The sequence below is a fragment of the Neophocaena asiaeorientalis genome, unplaced genomic scaffold (genome assembly GCF_003031525.2).
Source record: "Neophocaena asiaeorientalis asiaeorientalis breed wild unplaced genomic scaffold, Neophocaena_asiaeorientalis_V1.1 scaffold603, whole genome shotgun sequence".
Classification (NCBI taxonomy): domain Eukaryota; kingdom Metazoa; phylum Chordata; class Mammalia; order Artiodactyla; family Phocoenidae; genus Neophocaena; species Neophocaena asiaeorientalis.
Genome location: NW_020175662.1, coordinates 186,085 through 208,859, shown reverse-complemented (window position 1 = coordinate 208,859; position 22,775 = coordinate 186,085). Strand labels below are relative to the sequence as shown.

General features: G+C 35.2%; 1 protein-coding gene across 4 annotated transcripts in view; it reads left to right on the top strand.

Annotated features, from left to right (window-relative positions):
• Window positions 1-22,337, top strand: part of PCNX4 (pecanex 4) — a 44,753-nt gene extending 22,416 nt beyond the window's left edge. For 3 of the 4 annotated variants that reach the window (XM_024731458.1, XM_024731457.1, XM_024731460.1), the window contains 4 exons: window positions 2,289-2,392; window positions 5,445-6,469; window positions 6,833-7,019; window positions 19,120-22,337. In XM_024731458.1, coding sequence (XP_024587226.1) covers window positions 2,289-2,392; window positions 5,445-6,469; window positions 6,833-7,019; window positions 19,120-19,371 — 1,568 coding nt within the window. In that variant the 3' untranslated portion in view covers window positions 19,372-22,337. The remainder of the gene's footprint in view (window positions 1-2,288; window positions 2,393-5,444; window positions 6,470-6,832; window positions 7,020-19,119) is intronic. The other variant, XM_024731459.1, reaches the window with a different exon arrangement.
• Window positions 22,338-22,775: the final 438 nt, after the last annotated feature.

Sequence of the window (22,775 nt, the reverse complement as noted above, 5' to 3'; positions counted from 1 at the left end):
ATCAAGCTGTAGTCCCCCTATGAAACATGAAAACACCTTATCCCAAAATTTTCATGAATTTTAATGAGTTCATGTCAAGTAGATGTAACAGCTTAGGCCCATAAAGAGTGAAAACTAGCATTATATAAATATCAGATTGAAGAGCTTAAAGGAGTCTGCTTGTATCTTAGTAGTTAATGTCTAGCAACTTGTCTGACAAGGTTAGAGGGTAAGGTAACATAAAAGCTTTGGTCAATGATCGGTAACCTCCCAAAATGAAGTGCTGTACGAATATTAGCAAGATTTTTGATGAGAATGAGCTAATATTATAATTATAATTTTGTGATAATTTTATAATTTCATCGTACACTAATTGTAAATTCAGCTATATTGTACTTCTCAAGGTTGGTTTTAGATAAAGTACAAGCCGATGACAATAGTGTGTTGTCTCCTACTGTATGCTTTAGCCCCTGAACTTGTTTTAGGTATGTCCAGTGACTTCCTAGCAGACTGACTCCCCTGGCAGAGAGTAGCAATTTAAAATTAGAATTTTAATGAAATGTTTATTTGGGTTGAACTTTTCTAATTATCTATTATGTGAGATAATTTAGGAAAAATTTTATTTTTGTAATACAAATTTTTTATGAATAATCATTTTCCTTATAGGAAATATTCTACACTTTTAATACTTTCATACAGTTCCAATTAATTTTTATTATATAGTGCAATGCCACTTTTTAAAATGCCTGTAACGTTAAACTCACATCTGAAATAATAAATACCTTAGTAATAAGGTAGAAATTATACGTTATTATCAAATCAGTTATATTCAACCAGTAAGTGTGTTGTAAAGTATTTCCTGGGAGAAAAACAGAAAACAGTGAGGTAACATTTCACACACATCTGATTGACAAAAATATAAAAAAAGTCTGACATTAACAAGTATTGGCTAGGGAGTGGGGAACAGGAACTCTCAAACCCTGTTGAAAGGGAATGTGTAAATTCATACAGCTACCTTGAAGAGTAAACTTAATAGTCTGTAGTAAAGATTTACATATCCCATGGCCTAGGAATTCCAGTTTTAGATTCCATGATCCAGTGATTGCAATTCTAGAGAAACTCTTGGACGTGTGTCTTGAGGGTCCCCAAGGCCATTCCCAAATTTGATGATTTTCTAGGGGGACACATAGGACAGCATATAGTTGTGCTCATAGCTAAGATTTAGTATAGTAAAAGGATGCAGAACAAATACAGCAAAGGAAAAGTCACACGGGGTGAGAGACTGGGTGAAAGCTTCCAGGCATCCTTTCCCAGTGGAGTTACACAGAATGTGCTTAATTCCCCAGCACCTTGTTGTGACAGTATGTGTGATATGTTGACTACTGGGGAAGCTTATTTGAGACTCAATGCCTAAGGCTTATATTGAGGGCTGGTCATGTAGGCACCCACTGCCTACCAAATACCAAAATTTCAGACTCCCAAAAGGAAAGCAAGTGCTCAGTATAAACTGTATTCTTTGCACAGACAGTTTAGGCACAATGCGAGACTGTTTATCAGGTAGGGTGGTGAGAGCTCTTTTGAAATACAAGTTCCCAGTTTCCAGCCAAGGGCCAACTTTGTAAGCAGGCCTTTCAACAGACAGCAGTTATTTCTGCTATGTTAACTCTTTCTATGTAATACATTGTACAAAGATAATTTATACAGCATTATTTATAATAGTGAAAAATTGGAAAACATCTGAAATGTTATCAGGGAAATGAATATTTAAATTCAGCTATATTTGTACAATGAATTCTCAGTATAGTTACAGTGAAGGAGCTTTGTAGTCGATATATGATGTCTCAGAGACAATGTTGAGAGAAAAACTAAGTTTTAAGAGTATTTGTACAGTGTGGTAGATAGCATTTTATGTAAATTTTTAACACCACAAATTTATAGGCATGTATATAAAAGTGTCCAAAATGTTTTAAATCATTAATGTGAAGTTGGCTTTTATATATTTAATATATTTTCCTAATATATTTAATATGTATTTAGGGTTTTACATAACAGGTTCTAATTTGTTGTTTTTCTGGAAAATATATTCTTATAAATTATCACCTGTAGATTTTCTCTTCCAACTGTTCCTTTAAAGAGCTTAATTTAATGCCTCCTGATATGCAATGGATAGTTGTTTGTATTCTTGACCTAAGAAGAGGGTAGAAAGAATTATTAATTAGTTCCAAGTGTGTTATTAATTTTAAAGATTCATGTGGCAAAATAAAACAAGCTTTAACAATCACTTACTTTTTTTTTCTAATTTGTTTTAGGTCTCCTCTTACCTGGGTCTCATTACTTGGGCCGTTTTCAGGATCGTTTAATATGGATAATGATTCTAGAATGTGGCTATACTTATTGCTGTATTAACATTAAGGTCAATGTGCATTTGAAACCTCTCTAGTACATGTGTAAAAATTTTGTTATGCACACATCAAAGAATTAACAGCTCACTTTGGAAGAGTATTTTTTTACTTGTGAAAACACTTAGGATTGTTAAAGTGTATTTCAATATGCACATATTGATAGACTAGTGTTGACTGTATGATAGAGCATAGTAACAAAATACACTTGCCCCTTTTTTATCCAGTCTCATTCTTTTTATCCCTATCTAGTTGAGCATCTCAAAAAGGTGACTCAGTAATATTTTCTTCGCTCCTATATCATATAAGCATTCTCAACTTAATATAAAAAACTTCTTTTGACCCCACTGCCCTTACCTGCTAATACTGTTTTTCTCCTTTCAGAGCAAAATGCCTTATTAGAGTCACTTATAATCATGTCTCCAATTTCATTTCTTCCATTTTTCTCTTCAACTTACTCTAGGTTTTTGACCCTATTACCTATTACTCTAGTAAAAACCGCTGTTGTCAAGGTCTCCAGTGGCTGTGGCATTGCTAAATCCAAGGATTGATTCTCAGACCCGTTCTTGACCTGTTAGCAGAATTTGACAGAGTTCATCTCTTCACTTGTTTCACGGATTAATCCTTGACAGTCTCCTTTGATGGTTCCTTCTCTTTCCTTGACCTGTTAATATCAGACTGCCCCAGTCCTTGCTGACAACTCCATCTTCTAGTGGCTCAGATCAAAAACATTTGGGCTTTAGTCCAGTGATATTTGACTCCTTGTTTACTTCTATACCGCATATCCAATCCAACAAGAAATCCTGTTGGCTCTACCTTTATGTCATATCCTGTATCCCACCACTTCTCACCACCCTACTTTCAGCCACCTTCATTTCTTTCCTGGATAGCTGCAATCACTTCCTAATTGGTCTCTCCGCTTCTGCCTCTGGCCCCCTACAGCCTATTATCAACCAGAATGATCTTTAAAATCTAAGTCAGATCATGTCACTTCCCTACTCAAAATCCTACAGTGAATATCTTATTTTGTTCAGAGTAAAAGCCAAGGCCCTAAAGGGTCAGGCTCCCTATTTGGTCTCATCTGCTCCTTAACCATCTCACCCTACTCCGGCATACTGGCTGTTCCCTCTGCCTGGAGCACTCTTCCTCAGACAGCCACACAGCTAACTCCATCACCACCTTTAAGGCTTTGCTCAAATGTCACCTTCCCAATGAGGTCTACTGTGGGCATCCTGTTTAAAATTGAATACCCACTCCCATTCCTGCCTGCACTTCCAATCCTCCTTGCTTGCTTTACTTTTTCTCTATTTTCATAACACTTATACCTTCTAGCAAACTATGTAATTTACTTATTAATTTTCTTGTTGATTACCTGTGTTCCTCCACTCTCTAATATAAATGTTGCAAGAGCAAGGATCTCTGTTTTTATTTGGAGAATATATCCTGAGCCCCTGGAACAGAGCCTGGCACATAGTAGGCCCTTAATAAATATTTGTTGAATGAGTAGTGAATGAATGAATTTTTTTGTCTTAATGCAGATTGGATAAAATTGCTGGTGACTAAAAAGCTGTTCCTTTAGTCCAGTGGTTCTCAAAATGCAGTTCTCCAGATTAGTAATTTTAACATGTCCTGGGAACTTTTTAGAAATGGAAATTCTTAGGCCTCACCCCAGACCTACTGAATCAGAAACTCTGGTGGGGGGTGCCCAGCAATCTGTGTTTTAACAAGCCTTCCAGTGATTCTGACTCACCTAAAGTTTGAGAACTACTGCTCTAGTCTAACATGTACAAGTAGGAGAAGGCAAAAAATCATGCAGAATATGGAGGACATTTTCATTGCTTAATTTAGTTCTATTTTTTTAATGGTACAGTTTTATAATACCTAATAATGTGGGTCCTTTTATTGATCTTTTATGCTGCATGAAATATATGATATAAAGATATACTTTTAGGTGGCAGTCTTTTTTTCTTTCTTTTGCATTTTTCCGGACACAAGCTTGCTTAGATATACCATCTACTAACATTTATATAACACTTTAAATTTGATAAGGCACTTTCATTACTTGCTTTTCTCTTCACAACCCTATGTGCCAGGGTTATTTTTCTTTGAAAGAGAAGCAAAAGGAATCTCAGGGGGTAAGTGACCTACTCAAGATTGTGTACTAGCATCTGGCAGAGCCATGATTTAAAAGCAGATTCTGATATCACATTCCGTGTTCTTTCCCTGGATCATAATACAACCTAACAGCATTGCCTTTTATTAAAATCACTGGTAGTTTTGTAAAGATGTATAAATAAATAAGCAATAATTAATAATAATAGTAAACAGTGACCTGAGGTATCCTATTCAAGTGATTCCTTCTAGCGAAGTAATCAAAATGGGTTTAAAATTTATATAAGGACATATTCATAATATTCATTCTTTCAGCATATATTTGTAGCATCCCTCATTGTGTGCCAAGTACTAGTTTAGGCACTGAGGATACAGTAGTAACCAAAAGAGAGCTGCTCTGTGGAGTTTATATTGTAGTTGGAGGAGATAGATAATAATCAAATACATAAATCAGTATTATTATTACGTTATTATAATTTTTTAAACTGGAACAAAGGAATAGTTAGATAAATTATGGCATATCCATATAGTAGAATACTGCTCTCATATAAAGTAGGCTGGAAAGGATACAAAGCTAATGTGCATATTGTGTAGTTCCAATTTTGCTCCCCCCTCAAATTTGTATAATTTTTAAAAGTTTTTAACAAGTGTGATTCAACCTTGATGTACAGTCTTAAAATTATGGTCATACTCATTAAAATTGTTTTGCTAATTTCCAGTGGAATTTCTAAAATTTCTTTAAAAATATAGCATTATTTTTCATATCTGTATCCAACATCAAATATATTGTGTCATTAAGTTTGAATTAAGGTGTAGCTCTTTGGTTAAAGACTTTTTTTGCATTTTCCATATTTTTATTTTGAGAATCCAATCCATGAGTATTTACAAAACTAGTTACTTTTCTCTGTGTAATAAGTGATCATAAACTCAAGTATTTTCTTATTTCCTCTTTAGGGGTTAGAATTGCAAGAGACATCCTGTCATACTGCTGAAGCTCGAAGAGTTGACGAAGTTTTTGAAGGTGCCTTTGAACAAGAAGAATATGCAAGAGTATGTTCCATTAATGAACACTTTGGAAATGTCTTGACACCCTGTACTGTTTTGCCTGTGAAACTCTATTCTGATGCCAGGAATGTCCTGTCTGGCATAATTGATTCCCATGACAACTTAAAAGAATTTAAAGGTGACCTTGTTAAAGTACTTGTGTGGATACTTCTTCAGTACTGTTCCAGAAGGTCCAACATGCAGGAAAATGTTCACAAAACTGAAAATAAAGGGAAAGCATCTCTAATAATCCTTCCTCCTTTGAATACTTCACCACAAACCGAATCCCCAGAAGACACAGATAGTTTAAATTCAGAAAATTTGGATGACTGGTCTGATGATGTTTTTGGTGAAGAGGCAACTATCAAAAAAGGAAAAGAAGAAAAAGTTTTGTCAGGTATAAATTTGCCTATTCCAGGATCAGTGGAATCACAGAGGGTTGGTAAACATTCTACAGGCACAGTTACTGGAAATAGTCTTTACCAAGCAGTTGCATTGGGATACCCTGCTACTGACAAAGGGAAACAAGAAGCCGTGGCATACATCCCTCTCATGGAGTTCAGTTGTTCTCATTCTCACTTGTTAAGCTTACCTGAAGAGTGGATATCTAATTGTTTGCCTAATTCCAAAGTGAAGGAGATGAGCTCATTATTTCCAGAAGACTGGTACCACTTTGTTTTAAGGCAGTTGGAATGTTTTCATTCAGAAGAAAATGCCTCAAATGTAGTGGAAGAAATTGCAAAGGACAGAGTTTTAAAAGACTTTTATGTTCAAGCAGTAATGACTTGTTATTTTAGTTTGTTTGGAGTTGACAATATGATTCCTAGTCCTGGTCATATATTGAGAGTCTACAGTGGTGTTTTCCCTTGGTCTCTTGCCTTGGATTGGCTCACAGAAAAGCCAGAACTGTTCCAACTAGCCCTAAAAGCTTTCAGGTAATTCATTTTGATTACATACAAGTTGTAACATTGGCCAAAAAATGTTGATTGTTTTATAACCTAGAAGGAGATGCTCTTTCATTTCTAATTTTAAAAAATAATCACTTTCCAAAAAATGAAAAATGCTTGGTATGTACTCTGATTATATCGGGAGCACACTTAAATTTGTACTTTCTTTTTGTTTATGTGGAGAACCTATTTTTTGTATGGCTTACTGGATTGTTTTGCTTTAACTCTTATCATTTCTCCCAGATCTTTTTTTCTGAAATATGTATGATTTCAGTTGTGTCTTTAAAAATCGATTTCATCTATAAAGTTGATTTTTAAAATTCTAAAATTCTTTGTTTCTCCATTTTTTAGGTATACTCTGAAACTAATGATTGATAAAGCGAGTTTAGGTCCAATAGAAGACTTTAAAGAGCTGACTAACTGCCTTGAAGAATATGAAAGTGACTGGTACATTGGTTTGGTATCTGATGAAAAGTGGAAGGAAGCAATTTTACAAGAAAAACCATACTTGTTTTCTCTGGGGTATGATCCTAATATGGTAAGGTTAAAAATGTGTTCTTAAACATTTTCGTATATTAACCTTAAAGAATAGAAATCAGTTATAAAGTATTTAACCTAAGTGATAGAGATAACATTCTAGGTATAAATATATTAATTATAGTATTAAGGTATTTGTAATCATGACTTTATGGCCAACATAATCCAGTCCTAGAATGACTGATTATTTACTTTGGCAAAGCTAATAGGAGCCAATAAAGAATGTTGTGTAGCTATTATGCAGTAACTGAGCTATAAGATAGTCAAGTAAATGTAATTTGCTATAGCATATTTGACTAAATGGGTTGTATTTATATGGCAAATTCAAGTGTATGAATTATTACTTTGGATTTGAATCCTAGAAGAAAAATTTGTAATTTGTAAGCAAGTCTGACTTGTGAAAATTCAGAGACTCTAAATAAGGAATGCCTTTTTTAAGATTTATTACTTGTTCCTATTGCATTTAAAATGTCATCGAGTGTGCACAATGTGAAAGATTCAGTGTTATGAGCTTATTGTGGGTTCCACATGTAGTGTTACTGCACATGTGCTTCCCAATGAAAATGATGAAAGTTATTTTTTAAAAACAACCATTTAAAGTCTTAGAAATGGTCCTAAGGGCATATAGCAAATAAACATTTATTAAAGAAAATCTTCTGAAACCTAAGAACAGTTAGAGACTACATCATTTGAACCAAGACCCATTGCCTCCCAGCTCAGCAAGACAGAAACTCCATTCAGACTGGTATGGCCAAGAACACAGGGCTCCCTCTCCCCTCAGCTCCCAGTTGGAGGACTGTTTTCCCAGAAGAGGAAGGACTTCAGCATTTCTCATCTTACTCCCACCTGCCTATTGTGAGGCTTGGTTCTGGGCATGTGTAATCAAGAGGTTGGAACTCCCTTCTGGCTACCCCTAACTTGTTGGATGGAGGCTTTACCTGGGCCTGGTGTCACTGACAATAGCAGGGCCTGATTACTCTTGTCTATGGATGTTCCACAGTGGGAGTGGCAAGCCAAGAAGACCTGAGTTTACTGCTCCCCCTCTACCAAACACATGTCCTGAAGCATAGGTGTTACTCAGAAGTGCGTCATTATCTTACACCCCAGTTCCAGCGCTCTGGCTCAGAGATCCTGCCCACTGGGAGAAGCAGACCATTAAAAAAAAAAAAAGCTCTAGATCTCTTACCAAAGGAAGTGACTTCATTTGCACATAGTGTGGACACACTGAAGCTTAAGATGTTCCTCAAAAAACAGTGGAGGTGGTGGTGAAAGTTACTAGAGGCAATTGGTAAAATCATTAGAGGTCTCAGCTGAACTGCAGGCCAGGTAGATTAACAGAGAGAACCAGGGAAAGAAACAGCGGAGAAGAGCCCTCCTGGGGTCAAAACAAATCTCAAACACTGACCTCCAAAACTGTTCTTTCAAAGGAGCCCAAATTTAATTGGATCACTCTGGAGCAATTTAGGTCCCAGGTCATTGTTGAAAATGTAGAGCAACCAGCTGGGTGTGCGCATTTAACAAAGAGAACCTTGCCAAAACCACTGCCATCCCATCATAACTGTGGGCACTCACAAGGCTGCATTCCCTGAGGAGCAATACCAAAGACTTCACAACTGAACAGGAGGTAGGATTAACTTCACTAAAGTCATCCAGCCATTCACTAAGCAAATATGCAAATAATAATAACAAGCCCTGGGGTGTGGGGTAGAGAGGATCAGTACCCAGAATTGCTGCAGTGTTACCTAAAATGTCCAGTTTTCAACAAAAATTAGGCAATATGAAAAAAAACAGAAAAATAACGAGAAAATCTGACCCATGTGTAGGGTGGTGGGAGGGGGGACATGACAGAAATGGCCTGTGAGATCAACGACATGTCAGGCTTAACAAAGATATCAAAGTAACCATTTTATATATATGTTCAAAGGACTGAAGGAAATTATGATTAAAGTACTAAACAAAGTGGGAAACGAAGTGCTTATAAAGGGAACCTACCTCAACATAATAAGGGCCATATATGAGAAGCCCACAGCTAACAACATACTCAGTGGTGAAGAACTGAAGGTATTTCCTCTAAGATCAGGAAAATGACAAGGTTGCCCACTCTCACCACTTGTATTCAACATAGTATTGGAAGTCCTAGCCAGAGCACTTTAGTTAAGAAAAGGAAATAAAAGGCATCCAAATTGGAAAGGAAGAAGTAAAACTGGTACTATTTGCAGATGATGTGATATTGTATATAGAAAACCCTATACTCTATAATAACAAACTATCAGAAAGAGAAATTAAGACAACAGTCCATTTACAATTGCATTAAAAGAATAAAATACCTAGGAATAAATTTTTTTTGTAACTGGAAGTTTGTACCTCTTAATCTCCTGCACCTACTTCTTTCCTCTCTCCATCCCCTTCCCCTTCTCCCTCCCCTCCGGCAACCACTTGTTTGTTTCCTATGTCTGTTTCTGTTTGTTTTTTTTTTAATGTTTGTTCATTTGTTTTGTTTTTTTAGATTCCAAATATAAACAAAATCATATTTGTCTTTTTCTGTCTGACTTATTGCATTTAGCATAATAGCCTCTAGGTCCATCCATGTTGTCACAAATGGCAAGATTTCATTCTTTTTTATGGCTGATTAATATTCCATTGTATATATGCCACATCTTCTTCATTCATCTATTGATGGGCACTTAAGTTACTTCCATATCTTGGCTATTATAAATAATGATGCAATGAACATAGGGGTGCACATATTTCTTTTCTTTTTTAAAAAATTTATTTTTTATTTTTGGCTGCATTGGTTCTTTGTTGCTGTGCATAGGCTTTCTCTAGTTGCAGGGGGCGAGGGATACTCTTTGTTGCGGTGCGCGGGCTTCTCATTGAGGGGGTTTCTCTTTGTTGCAGAGTATGGGCTCTAGGCACGCAGACTTCAGTAGTTGTGGCACTCGGGCTCAGTAGTTGTGGCTCATGGGCTCTAGAGCACAGGCTCAGTAGTTGTGGCACATGGGCTTAGTTGCTCTGTGGCATGTGGGATCTTCCCCAGACCAGGGCTCGAACCCATGTCCGCTGCATTGGCAGGTGGATTCTTAACCACTGTGCCACCAAGGAAGTCCTATACTTCTTTTAATTAGATAAATACCAAGGAGCAGAATTGCTGGATCATATGGTAGGTCTATTTTTAATTTTTTGAGGAATCTCCTTACTGTTTTTCATGGTGGCTGCACCAATTTACATTCCCACCAACAGTGCGTGAGGGTTCTTTTTTCTCCACATCCTCACCAACACTTGTTATTTGTTGTTTTTTTGATAATAGCCATTCTGACAGGTGTGAGGTGATATCTCATTGTGGTTTTGATTTGCCTTGCCCTGATGATCAGTGATGTTGATCATCTTTTCATGTGCCTTTAGGCCATCTATATGTCTCCTTTGGAAAAATGTCTATTCAAGTCCTCTGCCCATTTTTAAACTGGGTTGTTTCTTTTTTTGATGTTGAGTTGTATGAGTTCTTTGTATATTTTGGACATTCATGCTTTATCAGGTATATTATTTGCAAATATCTTCTGCAATTCAGTAAGTGGCCTTTTCGTTTAGTTTATAGTTTCCTTCACTGTGCAAAAGCTTTTTAGTTTGATGTAGTCCTATGTGTTTATTTTTGCTTTTGTTTCCTTTGCCTGAGGAGACATATCAAAAATATGTATTGCAAGTCTCATGTAAAATAACTTACTGCCTGTGTTTTCTTCTAGAGGTTTTATAGTTTCAGGTCTTACATTTAAGTCTTTAATCCATTTTGAATTTGTGTATGATATGCGAGAATACTCCAGTTTCATTCATTTGTATGTACCTGTCCAGTTTTCCCAACACTGTTTATTGAAGAGGCTGTCTTTTTCCCACTGTATGTTTTTGTCCCCTTTGTCATAGATTAATCACCCACATATGTGTGGGTTCATTTCTGGGCTCTCTGTTCTGTTCCATTGGTCTCTGTACTGTTTTTTTGCCAGTACCATACTTTTGATTACTGTAGCTTTGTAATATATTTTGAATTCAGAGAGTGTGATACCTGCAGCTTTGTTTCCTCTCAAGATTGTTTTGACTATTTGGGGTCTTTTGTGTTTCTATACGAATTTTAGATTATTTGTTCTAGTTATGTGGAGAATGCCATTGGTATTTTTACAGGGATTGCATTGAATCTGTAGATTACCTTGGGCAGTATGGTCATTTTAGCAATAATAATTATTCCAATCCATGAACACAGTATCTCTTTCCGTCTGTTTGTGTCATCTTCTATTTCTTTCATCAGTATCTTATAGTTTAATGAGTACAGGTCTTTTACCTCCTTAGATTTATTCCTAGGTATTTTATTCTTTTTGATGCAATTGTGAATGGGTTTTCCCAAAAGAAAGCTGGGTTAGCAATGCTTATATCAGACAAAAGAGACTTTAAAACAAGGACTGTAACAAGAGACAAAGAAGGACATTACATAATGATCAAGGGATCAATCCAACAAAACGATATAACAATTGTAAATATTATGTGCCCAACATAGAAGCACGTAAATACTTAAAGCAAATATTAACAGACATAAAGGGAGAAATTAACAGTATCACAATAACAGTAGGGGACTTTAATTACCCCACTTGCATCAATGGACAGATTCTCCAGACAGAAAATCAATAGGGAAACACTGGTGTTAAATGACACATTAAACCAGATTGACTTCATAGGTGTATACAGAACATTCCATCTGAAAGCAGCAGAATACACATTCTTTTCAAGTGCACATGGAATGTTTTCCAGGATAGATCACATGCTAGACCACAAAACAAGTCACAGTAAATTTAAGAAAACTGAAATCATATCAGGCATCTTTTACAACCACAAAAATATGAGACTAGAAATCAATACAAGAAAAAACCTGCAAAAAACCACAAACACCTGGAGGCTAAATAATATACTGCTAAGAAACTAATGGATCACTGAATAAATCAAATAATAAATTTAAAAAATACCTAGAGACAGATGAAAATGAAAATACAATGATCCAAAATCTGTGGGATGCAGCAAAAGCAGTTCTAAGAGGGAAGTTTATAGTAATACAAGCCTACCGCAGGAAACAAGAAAAATCTCAAATAACTTAACCTTACACCTAAAGGAACTAGGAAAAGAAGAGCAAACAAAACCCAAAGTTAGAAGAAACAGAGAGAGAAAGAGAGAGAAACAAAGAGCAGGGCAGAAATAAATTAAATAGAGACTAAAATAATAGAAAAGATCAATGAAATTAAGAGCTGTTTTTTTGAAAAAATAAGTAAAATCCATACACCTTTTGCCAGACTCATCAAGAAAAAAAGGAAGAGGGCCCAAATTAGTAAAATCAGAAATGAAAAAGGAGAAGTTACAACTGACACTACAGAAACAAAAAGGATCATAAGATAGTGCTGTGAGCAACTATACACCAGTAAAATGGACAACCTAGAAGAAATGGACAAATTCTAAGAAAGGTGCAGTCTCCCACAACTGAACCAGGAAGAAATAGAAAATATGAACTGACCAATTACCAGTACTGAAATTGAATCAGTAATTTTAAAACTCCCAACAAATAGAAGTCCAGGACCATAGCTTCATAGGTGAATTCTACCAAACATTTAGAGAAGAGTTAACACCTATTCTTCTGAAACTATTCTAAAAACAAAGATATCACAAAAAAAGAAAACTACAGGCAGTATCACTAATGAATATAAATGCAAAAATGCTCAACAAAATACTAGCAAACTGAACCCAACAGTACATTAAAAGGATCATACACTGGGATCAAGTGGGATTTTTTCCCAGGGATGCAAGAATTTTTCAATATCCGCAAATCAATCAATGTGATACATCACATTAACAAATTAAGTAAAAAAACATATCATCTCGATACAGAAAAAGATTTTGACAAAATTCAACATCCATTTATGATAAAAAATATATATATTCTCCAGAAAGTAGGGGCATAGAGGGAACATACCTCAACATAATAAAGGCCATATATGACAAACCCACAGCTAACATCATACTTAGTGGTGAAAAGCTGAAAGCATTTTCTCTAAGATCAGGAACAAGACAAGGACTTGCAGGCAAGACAATGCCCACTCTTTCCACTTTCATTCAACATAGTTTGGAAGTCCTAGCCACAGCAATCAGAGAAGAAGAAGAAAGAAAAAGAATCCACATTGAAAAGGAAGAAGTAAATCTATCACTGTTGGCTGATAACATGATACTTTACATAGAAAACCCTAAAGATGCCACCAGAAAACTACTAGAACTCATTAGTGAATTTGGTAAAGTTGCAGGATATAAAATATACAGAAATCTGTTGCATTTCTATACACAAAAAAATGAAATATCAGAAAGAAAAATTTAGGGAACAATCCCATTTACCATTGCATCAAAAAGAATAAAAACCTAGGAATAAAGCTACCTAAGGAGGCAAAAGACCTGTACTCTGAAAACTGTAAGATGCTGATGAAAGAAATTGAAGACAACACAGATGGAAAGATATACTGTGTCCTTGGATTGGAAGAATCGGTATTGTTAAAATAACTGTATTAACCAAGGCAATCTACAGATTCAGTGTAATCCCTATCAAATTAACAATGGCATTTTTCACAGACCTAGAACAAATAATTTTAAAATTTGTATGGAGAAACACAGAAGACCCTGAATAGCCAAAACAATCTTGAGAAAGAAGAACGAGCTGGAGGAATTATGCTTCCTGACTTCAGACTATACTATAAAGCTTCAGTAATCAAAATAGTATGGTACTGGCACAAAAACAGACACATAGATCAATGGAACAGGATAGAAAGCTCAGAAATAAGTCCATACACTCATGGTCAATTAATCTTCGACAAAGGAGGCAAGAATATACAATGGAGAAAAGATATTCTTTTCAATAAGTGGTGCTGGGAAAGCTGGACAACTGCATATAAAAGAATGAAATTAGAAATTCTCTAACACTGTATACAAAAATAAACTCAAAATGGACTAAAGACCTAAATTTAAGACCAGATACTATAAAACTCCTAGAGGAAAACATAGGCAGAACACTTTGAGATAAATCACAGCAAATTTTTTGGATCTGTCTCCTAGAACAATGGAAATGAAAGGAAAATAAACAAATGGGACCTAATTAAACTTAAAAGCTTTTTCACTCAAAGAAAACCATAAACAAAACTAAAAGGCAACCTATGGTTTGGGAGAAAATGTTTGCAAAACAATGAGACCGACAAGGGTTTAATTTCCAAAATATGCAAACTCACACAGCTCAATATTAAAAAACCAAACAACCCAATCAAAAAATGGGCAGAAGACCTAAATAGACATTTCTCCAAAGAAGACCTACAGATGCCAACTGGCACATGAAAAGATGCTCAACACTGCTAATTTTTAGAAAAATGCAAATCAAAACTACAGTGAGATATCACCTCACACCAGTCAAAATGGTCATCATCAAAAAGTCTACAAACAATAAATGCTGGACAGGTTGTGGAGAAAATGGAACCCTCTTACACTGTTGGTGGGAATGTAAACTGGTGCAGTTACTATGGAGAACAATATAGAAATTCCTTAATAAACTAAAACTAGAGTTACCATATGATCCATCAATCCCACTCCTGGGCATATATCTGGAAAATACAAAAACTCTAATTCAAAAAGGTGCATGCACCCCACTGTTCATAACAGCACTATTATAATAGCCAAGACATGGAAGCAACCTAAATGTCCATCGACAGATGAATGGATAAAGAAGATGTAGTATATATTGGGTTGGCCAAAAAGTTTGTTCAGGTTTGTCTGTAAGATGTTATGGGAAAACCCAAACGAACTTTCTGGCCAACCCAATTTACACACACACACATATATATACATAACACACATACATACATAGATATATACACACAGTGGAATATTACTTAACCATAAAAAGAATGAAATAACGCCATTTGCAGCAATATGTTTGGACCTAGAGATTATCATACTAAATGAAGTAAGTCCGACAGAGAAAGACAAGTATCATATCACTTATATGTGGAATCTAAAATAATAATACAAATGAACTTACTTACAAAACAGAAATAGATGCACAGACATAGAAAACAAACTTATTTTTACCAAAGAGGAAAGGGGAGGAGGGATAAATTAGGAGTTTGGATTAACAGATACACACTACTATATGTAAAATAGATAAACAAAAAGGACCTACTATATCACACAGGGAACTATATTCAATATCTTGTAATAACCTATAATGGAAAAGAATCTGAAAAGGAATATATTATATATATGTATTTATGAATATGTATAACTGAATCACTTTGCTGTACACCTGAAACTTACACAACATTGTAAATCAACTATACTTCAATTTTTAAAAAAATCATATCATCTCAATAGATGCAGAAAAAGCTTTTGACAAAATTCAACAACGACTTATGATAAAACTCTTTAACAGAGTGGGTATAAAGGGAACATACCTCAACGTAATAAAGGCCATATATAAGAAGCCTACAGCTAACATCATACTCAGGGGTGAAGAGCTGAAAGTACTTCCTCTAAGATAAGGAACATGACAAGGATTTCCACTCTCACCACTTTTATTCAACATAGTATTGAAAGTCCTAGCCACAGCAACCAGAAAAGAGAAAGAAATTAAAGGAATCGAAACTGGAAAGATAGAAGTAAAACTGTCACTGTTTGCAGATGATGTGATAGTATACATAGAAAATCCTGATGACACCACCAAAAAACTACTAGAACTCATACATGAATTTGGTAAAGTTGCAGTATACAAACTTAATATACAGAAATATGTTGCATTTCTACATACTAATAATGAACTATCAGAAAGGCAAGTTAGGAAGACCTAGGAGTAAACTTTTAAAAGAATGTGAAAGACACTAAAAACTATAAGGCATCGATGAAAGAAATTGAAGACACAAATAAATGGAAAGATATTCCATGCTCATGGGTTGGAAGAATTAACATTGTTAAGATGTCCATACCACCCAAAGCAGTCTACAGATGCAGTGCAATCCCTGTCAAAATTCCAATGGCATTTTTCACAGAAATAGAATAAACAATCCTAAACTTTGTATGGATCCACAGAAGATCCCAAATAGCTAAAGCAATCTTGAGAAAGCAAAACTGGAGGCATCATGCTTCCTGATTTCAAACTATATTACAAAGCCATAGTAATCAAAACAGTATGGTATTGGCATAAAAACAGACACATAGGTCAATGGAACAGAATAGAGAGCCCAGAAATAAACACACATATATATGGTCAATTAATTTATGACAAAAGAGCCAATAATATGCAATGGGGGAAAGATGGTCTCTTCAATAAATGATGTTATGAAAACTGGGCCACTGTCTTAACACTATACACAAACGTTAACTCAAAATGGATTAAAGACTTAAATGTAAGACCTGAAACCATAAAACTCCTAGAGGAAAACATAGGTGGTAGCTCCTTGACATCGGTCTTGGTAATGATTTTTTGGATTTGACAACAAAAGCAAAAATAAACAAGTGGGATTACTTCAAACTTAAAAGCTTCATTCAGGGACTTCCCTGGCAGTCCAGTGGTTAAGACTCTGCATTTCCACTGCAGGGGCACAGGTTTGATCCCTGGTTGGGGAACTAAGATCTTACATGCTGTGTGGCTCAGAAAAAAAAAAAAAAATTAAATTTAAAAATAAAAAGCTTCATTCAGCACAGCAAAGGAAATCATCAACAAAACGAAAAGACAATCTACAAAGTGGGAGAAATATTTGTAAAACATATATCTAATAAGGGGTTATTATGTTTTAAAACATATAAAGAACTCATATAACTCAATAGCAAAAAAAAAAACCTGATTTTAAAATGGGCAGGGGATATGAGTAGACTGAATATGAATTTTTCCAAAGAAGATACACAGTTTGCCAACAGGGACATGAAAAGGTTCTCAACATCACTAATCATGAGGGAAATGCAAATCAAAACCACTATCACCTCATAACCTGTTAGAATGGCTCTTATTAAAAAGACAGGAAATAACAAGTGTTGGCTAAGATGTGGAGAAAGGGAATGTAAATTAATGCAGCCACTCTGGAAAACAATATGGATGTTCCTCAGAAAATTAAAAACAGAACTACCATATGATCCAGCAATTTCAATTTTTAATGTTTATTCAAAGGAAATGAAAATACTAATTCAGAACCATACCTGTACCCCCATGTTCAATGCAGCATTATTTTTAATAGCAAAGTCATGGAAATAACCCGTATACCTACAGATGTATGGATAAAGAAAATACACACACACACACACACACACACACACACACAGGAATATTATTCATCCATAAAAAAGGAAATCTTGCCATTGGTGACAAAATGGATAAACCTTAAGGGTATTATGCTAAGTGAAATAAGTCAGACAAAGATAAATATCATTTGATCTCACTTATCTGTGGGATCTAAAAAATTAAAAAGAAAAAAACCAAACTCACAGACACAGAGAAAAGATTGGTGGTTGCCAGAGGGTGGGAGTGGGTGCAATTGGTAAAGGTACAAACTTCCAGTTACAAAATAAATAAGACCTGGGGATGCAATGCACAGTGTGGTTAATAATAGTGATTGTATATTGTTACATTGCTAAGAGAGTAGATCATAAAAGTTCTCATCTCAAGAAGTGATGGATGTTAATTAGACTTATTGTGATTATTTCACAATATATCCAAATATTGAATCATGTTGTACACATGAAACTAATATGTCAATTATATTTCAATTTAAAAAGGGAGGTAAAGGAAGGTATGATGACACTCTGACATCAAATAGAGAAAGAATATCAATAGAGATAGAAATTATAAAAAAGAACTAAATGAAAAATATACTAGAGGGCTAGACCATAAATAGCATAACTTAACCCAATTTAAAAATAACAAAGGATTGTATAGACATTTCTTCAAAGGAAATATACAAATGGAACAATAAGCACGTGAAAAGATGCTCAACATCATTCATCATCAGCAAAATGCAAGTCAAAACCACAATGACATCACTTCATAGTAGGATGTCTAAAATCAAAAAGTTAGATAATAAGCGTTGGTGAGGATATGGAGAAATTGGAACTCTGATACAGTGCTGGCAGAAATATAAATGGTACTACCACTTCGGAAAACATTCTGGCATTTTCTCAACTAGACATAGAGTTACCATATGATCCAGTAATTCCACTCCTATATACCCAAGATAAATGAAAACATAAATCCACATGAAAATTCAAATATAGCAGCATTATTCATAATTGCTGAAAGATGGACACACCCAACTGTCCATCAACTGATGAATGAATAAACAAATAGTGGTATATTCATTCAATGGAATATTATTTGGCCATAAAAAGGAGTGAATTTACTTGATACATGCTACAACATGAATCAACCTTGAAAACACGCTGAATTAAAGCCAGTCACAAAAAAACACATGATTCCATTCATGTAAAATTTCCAAGATGAGGCAAATCAATACATTAGATTAGAAAATATATTAGTGGTTGCTAATGACTGGGGAAATTAAGGGATAGGAGGATAATAGCTAAAGAGTACGAGGTTTCTTTTTGAGGTCATGAAAATATTCTGCAGTTGTGGAGATAGTTGTACGTATCTGAACATACTAAAAAGTCATTGAATTATATATTTCACATCAGTAAATTATATGGAATGTGAATTATATCTCAATAAAGCTGCTTTTGAAAAGAGCCTATTGGATGATTGTTCACTGACTAGTATTTATGACTTATGCATTGCTGAGGCCAGATGAGATGAGGGAATAGAGAGGAAAGTAAAGAGAAGTGAGTGCAGTGGCTATCAGGAAATTTTTTTCTCTTGCACTTATTTGGAGAGCAATCAGATAGATGTGATTCTTGATTCTGAAGACAAGCAACTCGTGTACATTTTGATACACTACTTTCTGTTTAAGTTTGCCTAACTACAATGGAATTTTTCTCTAATTTTATAAATAAAGGCCTGAATATAATCTCTTTTCTTTTGCTTTCCCTCCCACCTCGTTTATTCTTTACAGGGAGTTTACACTGGGAGAGTACTTACCCTTCAAGAATTATTGATCCAAGTTGGGAAGTTAAATGCTGAAGCTGTTAGAGGTCAGTGGGCCAATCTTTCATGGGAATTGCTTTATGCCACCAATGATGATGAGGAACGTTATAGTATACAAGCTCATCCACTACTTTTAAGAAATCTTACAGTACAAGCGGCTGATCCTCCCCTGGGATATCCAATTTATTCTTCAAAACCTCTCCATATACATTTGTTTTAGAACCCATTTTAACTTGTATTGTGAGCAAATGAGATGTCTAGAAAATTAACAATATGATTCCTCATAACTTCACTGGACTTCTCTCTCTCCTCCCACAAGTCAGATGCCTAAGAAAAGCTAAGCTCTATAAAGTTGATTCTCTTAGGTATCTTAATGGTTTAAAACAACAACTTTATGTCTAACATAAAAGTTAAAATTAGTTGGCCAATATTTGTGCCCTATTGAGTGTGGTAGGCTTTGGTAAATATAAAACATTTGTGTAAGATAATATGAATTTTTTAATGCTTTCTTAAATGTATAAGTGACTGGCCTTAGTCAACAACTATGTAATTTTTACATGCTTAAAAGATACACATATCAGTGTTTTTAAGTCAAGATAATGGATCCTACTGAAGGTTACATAATGTATATATATTTATTTGAAATATTAAATTTTATAGTATTTTCAAACTTTGTGCTATTTTATTTTAATATTTAACACGGTCTGTTTCCATATAATCTATTCATTTTCTTTTCATATACTTCAATTCAGAAACCTTAAAATTTTTCAATAAAATCTCTTCCAAAAAAATCTTTCTTTTTTTTTCCAAGTATCCTTTTGATATGTTTGAAAGGAAAAGGTCATCCCATTCATCATGTGAATACTCACAGGATCAGCAACATTAAGGTAATCTGATTATGACTGTTAGAGGCCATTCTGTAGATCTGGCTCCTCATGCATTTCTTTTCAACTGAATATACTGCTTCTGAAGAACGACTTATCCGGTAGGACTACCAGTTACTAGTGTCTTAAGGTGTTTGAACTAAAGGCAGAAAGAGATGGGAGAAAATTTTTCATAATGTGATCAGGCTTTTATTTTCACTCTTTTGCTGCTTAGAACTTTTTACAGGTACTTATAAGGAGGATGAACAATGAATCCGCATCATTTGGGACATGAATTTCCTCTACACCTTATTTATTTCCGTCTGTAGTACCCGTTATTTAATCTGTAGTAGCCTCCTGAGTAGGTAGTACAGTAATACATTCTCTTTAGTAATGACTGAAATTATTTGAAATGTACCAATTAGGTTTTTATTACTATTGCTCCTTTATTAAGTGGAACAGTTCAATACAGCAGTGTTAAAGGATAGCTTTTTGGACTAATTTCAATTAATGAATTCACGAGATTCGTGTGTTAAGTCATTTTGGGGGAAGCAATATAGTATAGTTAATAAGATAGGGTTTGGTGTTACATCTGAGTTCAGATCTCAGGCTTATGATTTATGTAACAGATTTATTAGCTGGAAAATTACATATATATACCTTTTTGTCACCTAGGGAAATTTTCTCATATCATTAAAAACACTAGTTATCAGTTTTAATGACTGTATAACATTGATAGATATGACAAATTATTAGACTGTCCCCCAAATAGTGGGCATCTTAAGTTGTTTAAAGATTTTCAGTAATAGTGCCAAGCCATGCTTTCCCTTTACCATGAATTTTTCTCAAACTACCGCCATGTCCCTCCATTTCTTTTCATGGCCAAGTTTCCTCATCTTCATTCACTTGTCAAAACATTCCAGTCTGGATTCCATCTCTACTATCCCCCCAGATAAGGAAAGTTTTTATTAAAGTCATTGTTTACCTTCATACTGTCAAACCAACTACAGCTGGCCCTTGAACAACGTGGGTTTGAACTGTGCAGGTCCACTTGTACATGGATTTTTTTCAGTAGTAAATAATAAGATACAAAGTCGATTGAATCCACAGATAAGGAGGAACCACGGATACAGAGGGCCCACTCTAAATTATATGCAGCTTAAAACCCCAGCACTATTCGAGAGTCAACTATAGTTACTTTCATATTCTCGTCTTATTTGTTCTCTAAGTAGCATTTGACACATTTGACAACTCCTTGAATTTTTTTCTTTTGGGCTTCCCTGACACTACATTATCTTCATTTTCTTCCTGTCTCCCTGACTACTCCTTCTCAATCACCTTTGCTGCTTTTCCTTTTCTACCTGACATCTAAATTTTGGAATTTCTTAACAACTGGTTCAGGCCCCCTCTTCTTACTCTACATTTCACCACAGACAATTCTCATTCACTCCCAAGACCTAAAATATCAATAAGTCGATGATGTTCAAATACATGTACTCAACCTCTCTTCTTAGCACTGAACCTGTATATGTAACTATTTATCTCCGTCTCACATATTCAAAATATCTGACCTGATTGAACTTGCCCTAATACCAGCTTTTCTGACTTCTACCTTAGTACTGCCTAGGTAATTCACATGAGACATCTCACAGAGAATTAGGAGAGCTGGGCAAAATAATATTTTTAAGTCTGTTCAAAGGTATCAGAGAACCAAGAAGACAGTGAAGAATTGTATCACCAACCAAGATCCAAGGCAAAATGAAACTTAAGAGACCTGAGCTCAGCATTTGAGCTGCTTTTCTTCTAGGAATATTTGCCAATTAAGGAAGAGGTGGCTGAGAAGATAACACTTTTGGCAGACTTGCTACTAAGTTAGAGGGTTAAAAAATGGAGTCCAGGGCTCTCCAAAGAAAGAGGGTGAACAAAAAAAATAGATACATTTTCAATCTTTTCAATCCCTAAAACTGGATTAAGGTGACCCTGGATTTGTAGTGTATCTAGCTAATACCCAGAGCAAATGTACATCGTCTCTGGATCTTTTAAGTTATTTTTATAATTTTTCATATTTATGTTGGACCATCTAAAATAAAGCACCTGAGGAGATAAGACAACATGAGCCAAATCCAAGAGAAACAACAGACAATAGGAACAAACCCACAGGGGTTTATAACTGGAGGCTTTTTCCTCTTAATCCCCTTCACCTATTTTGCCCCCTACCCCACAATAATCACCCATGTTTTCTCTGTGGCTGTGTGTCTGTTTTCTTTTTTTTGCGGTACGCAGGCCTCTCACTGTTGTGGCCTCTCCCGTTGCGGAGAACAGGCTCCGGACGTGCAGGCTCAGTGGCCATGGCTCACAGGCCCAGCCGCTCCGTGGCATGTGGGATCTTCCCGGACCGGGGCATGAACCCATGTCCCCTGCATCGGCAGGCGGACTCAACCAGTGCGCCACCAGGGAAGCCCTTGTTTTCTTTTTTTTTAATTACACATATTAGTGAGATCATGTGGTATTTTTCTTTGACATATTTCACTTAGCATAATACCCTCTAGATCCATCCATGTTGTATCAAGTGGCAAGATTTCTTTTTTTAATGGCTGAGTAATATTACATTGTATATAAATACACAACATCTTCTTTATTCATCAGTGGACACTTAGGTTGCTGCTGAGATTCTTAATCTTGTGTTTTATATCTTTAAATATACCAAACATAATTTTCAAGCCTGTGTTTAATAATTCCATTATCTGGGATCCCCTGTGGA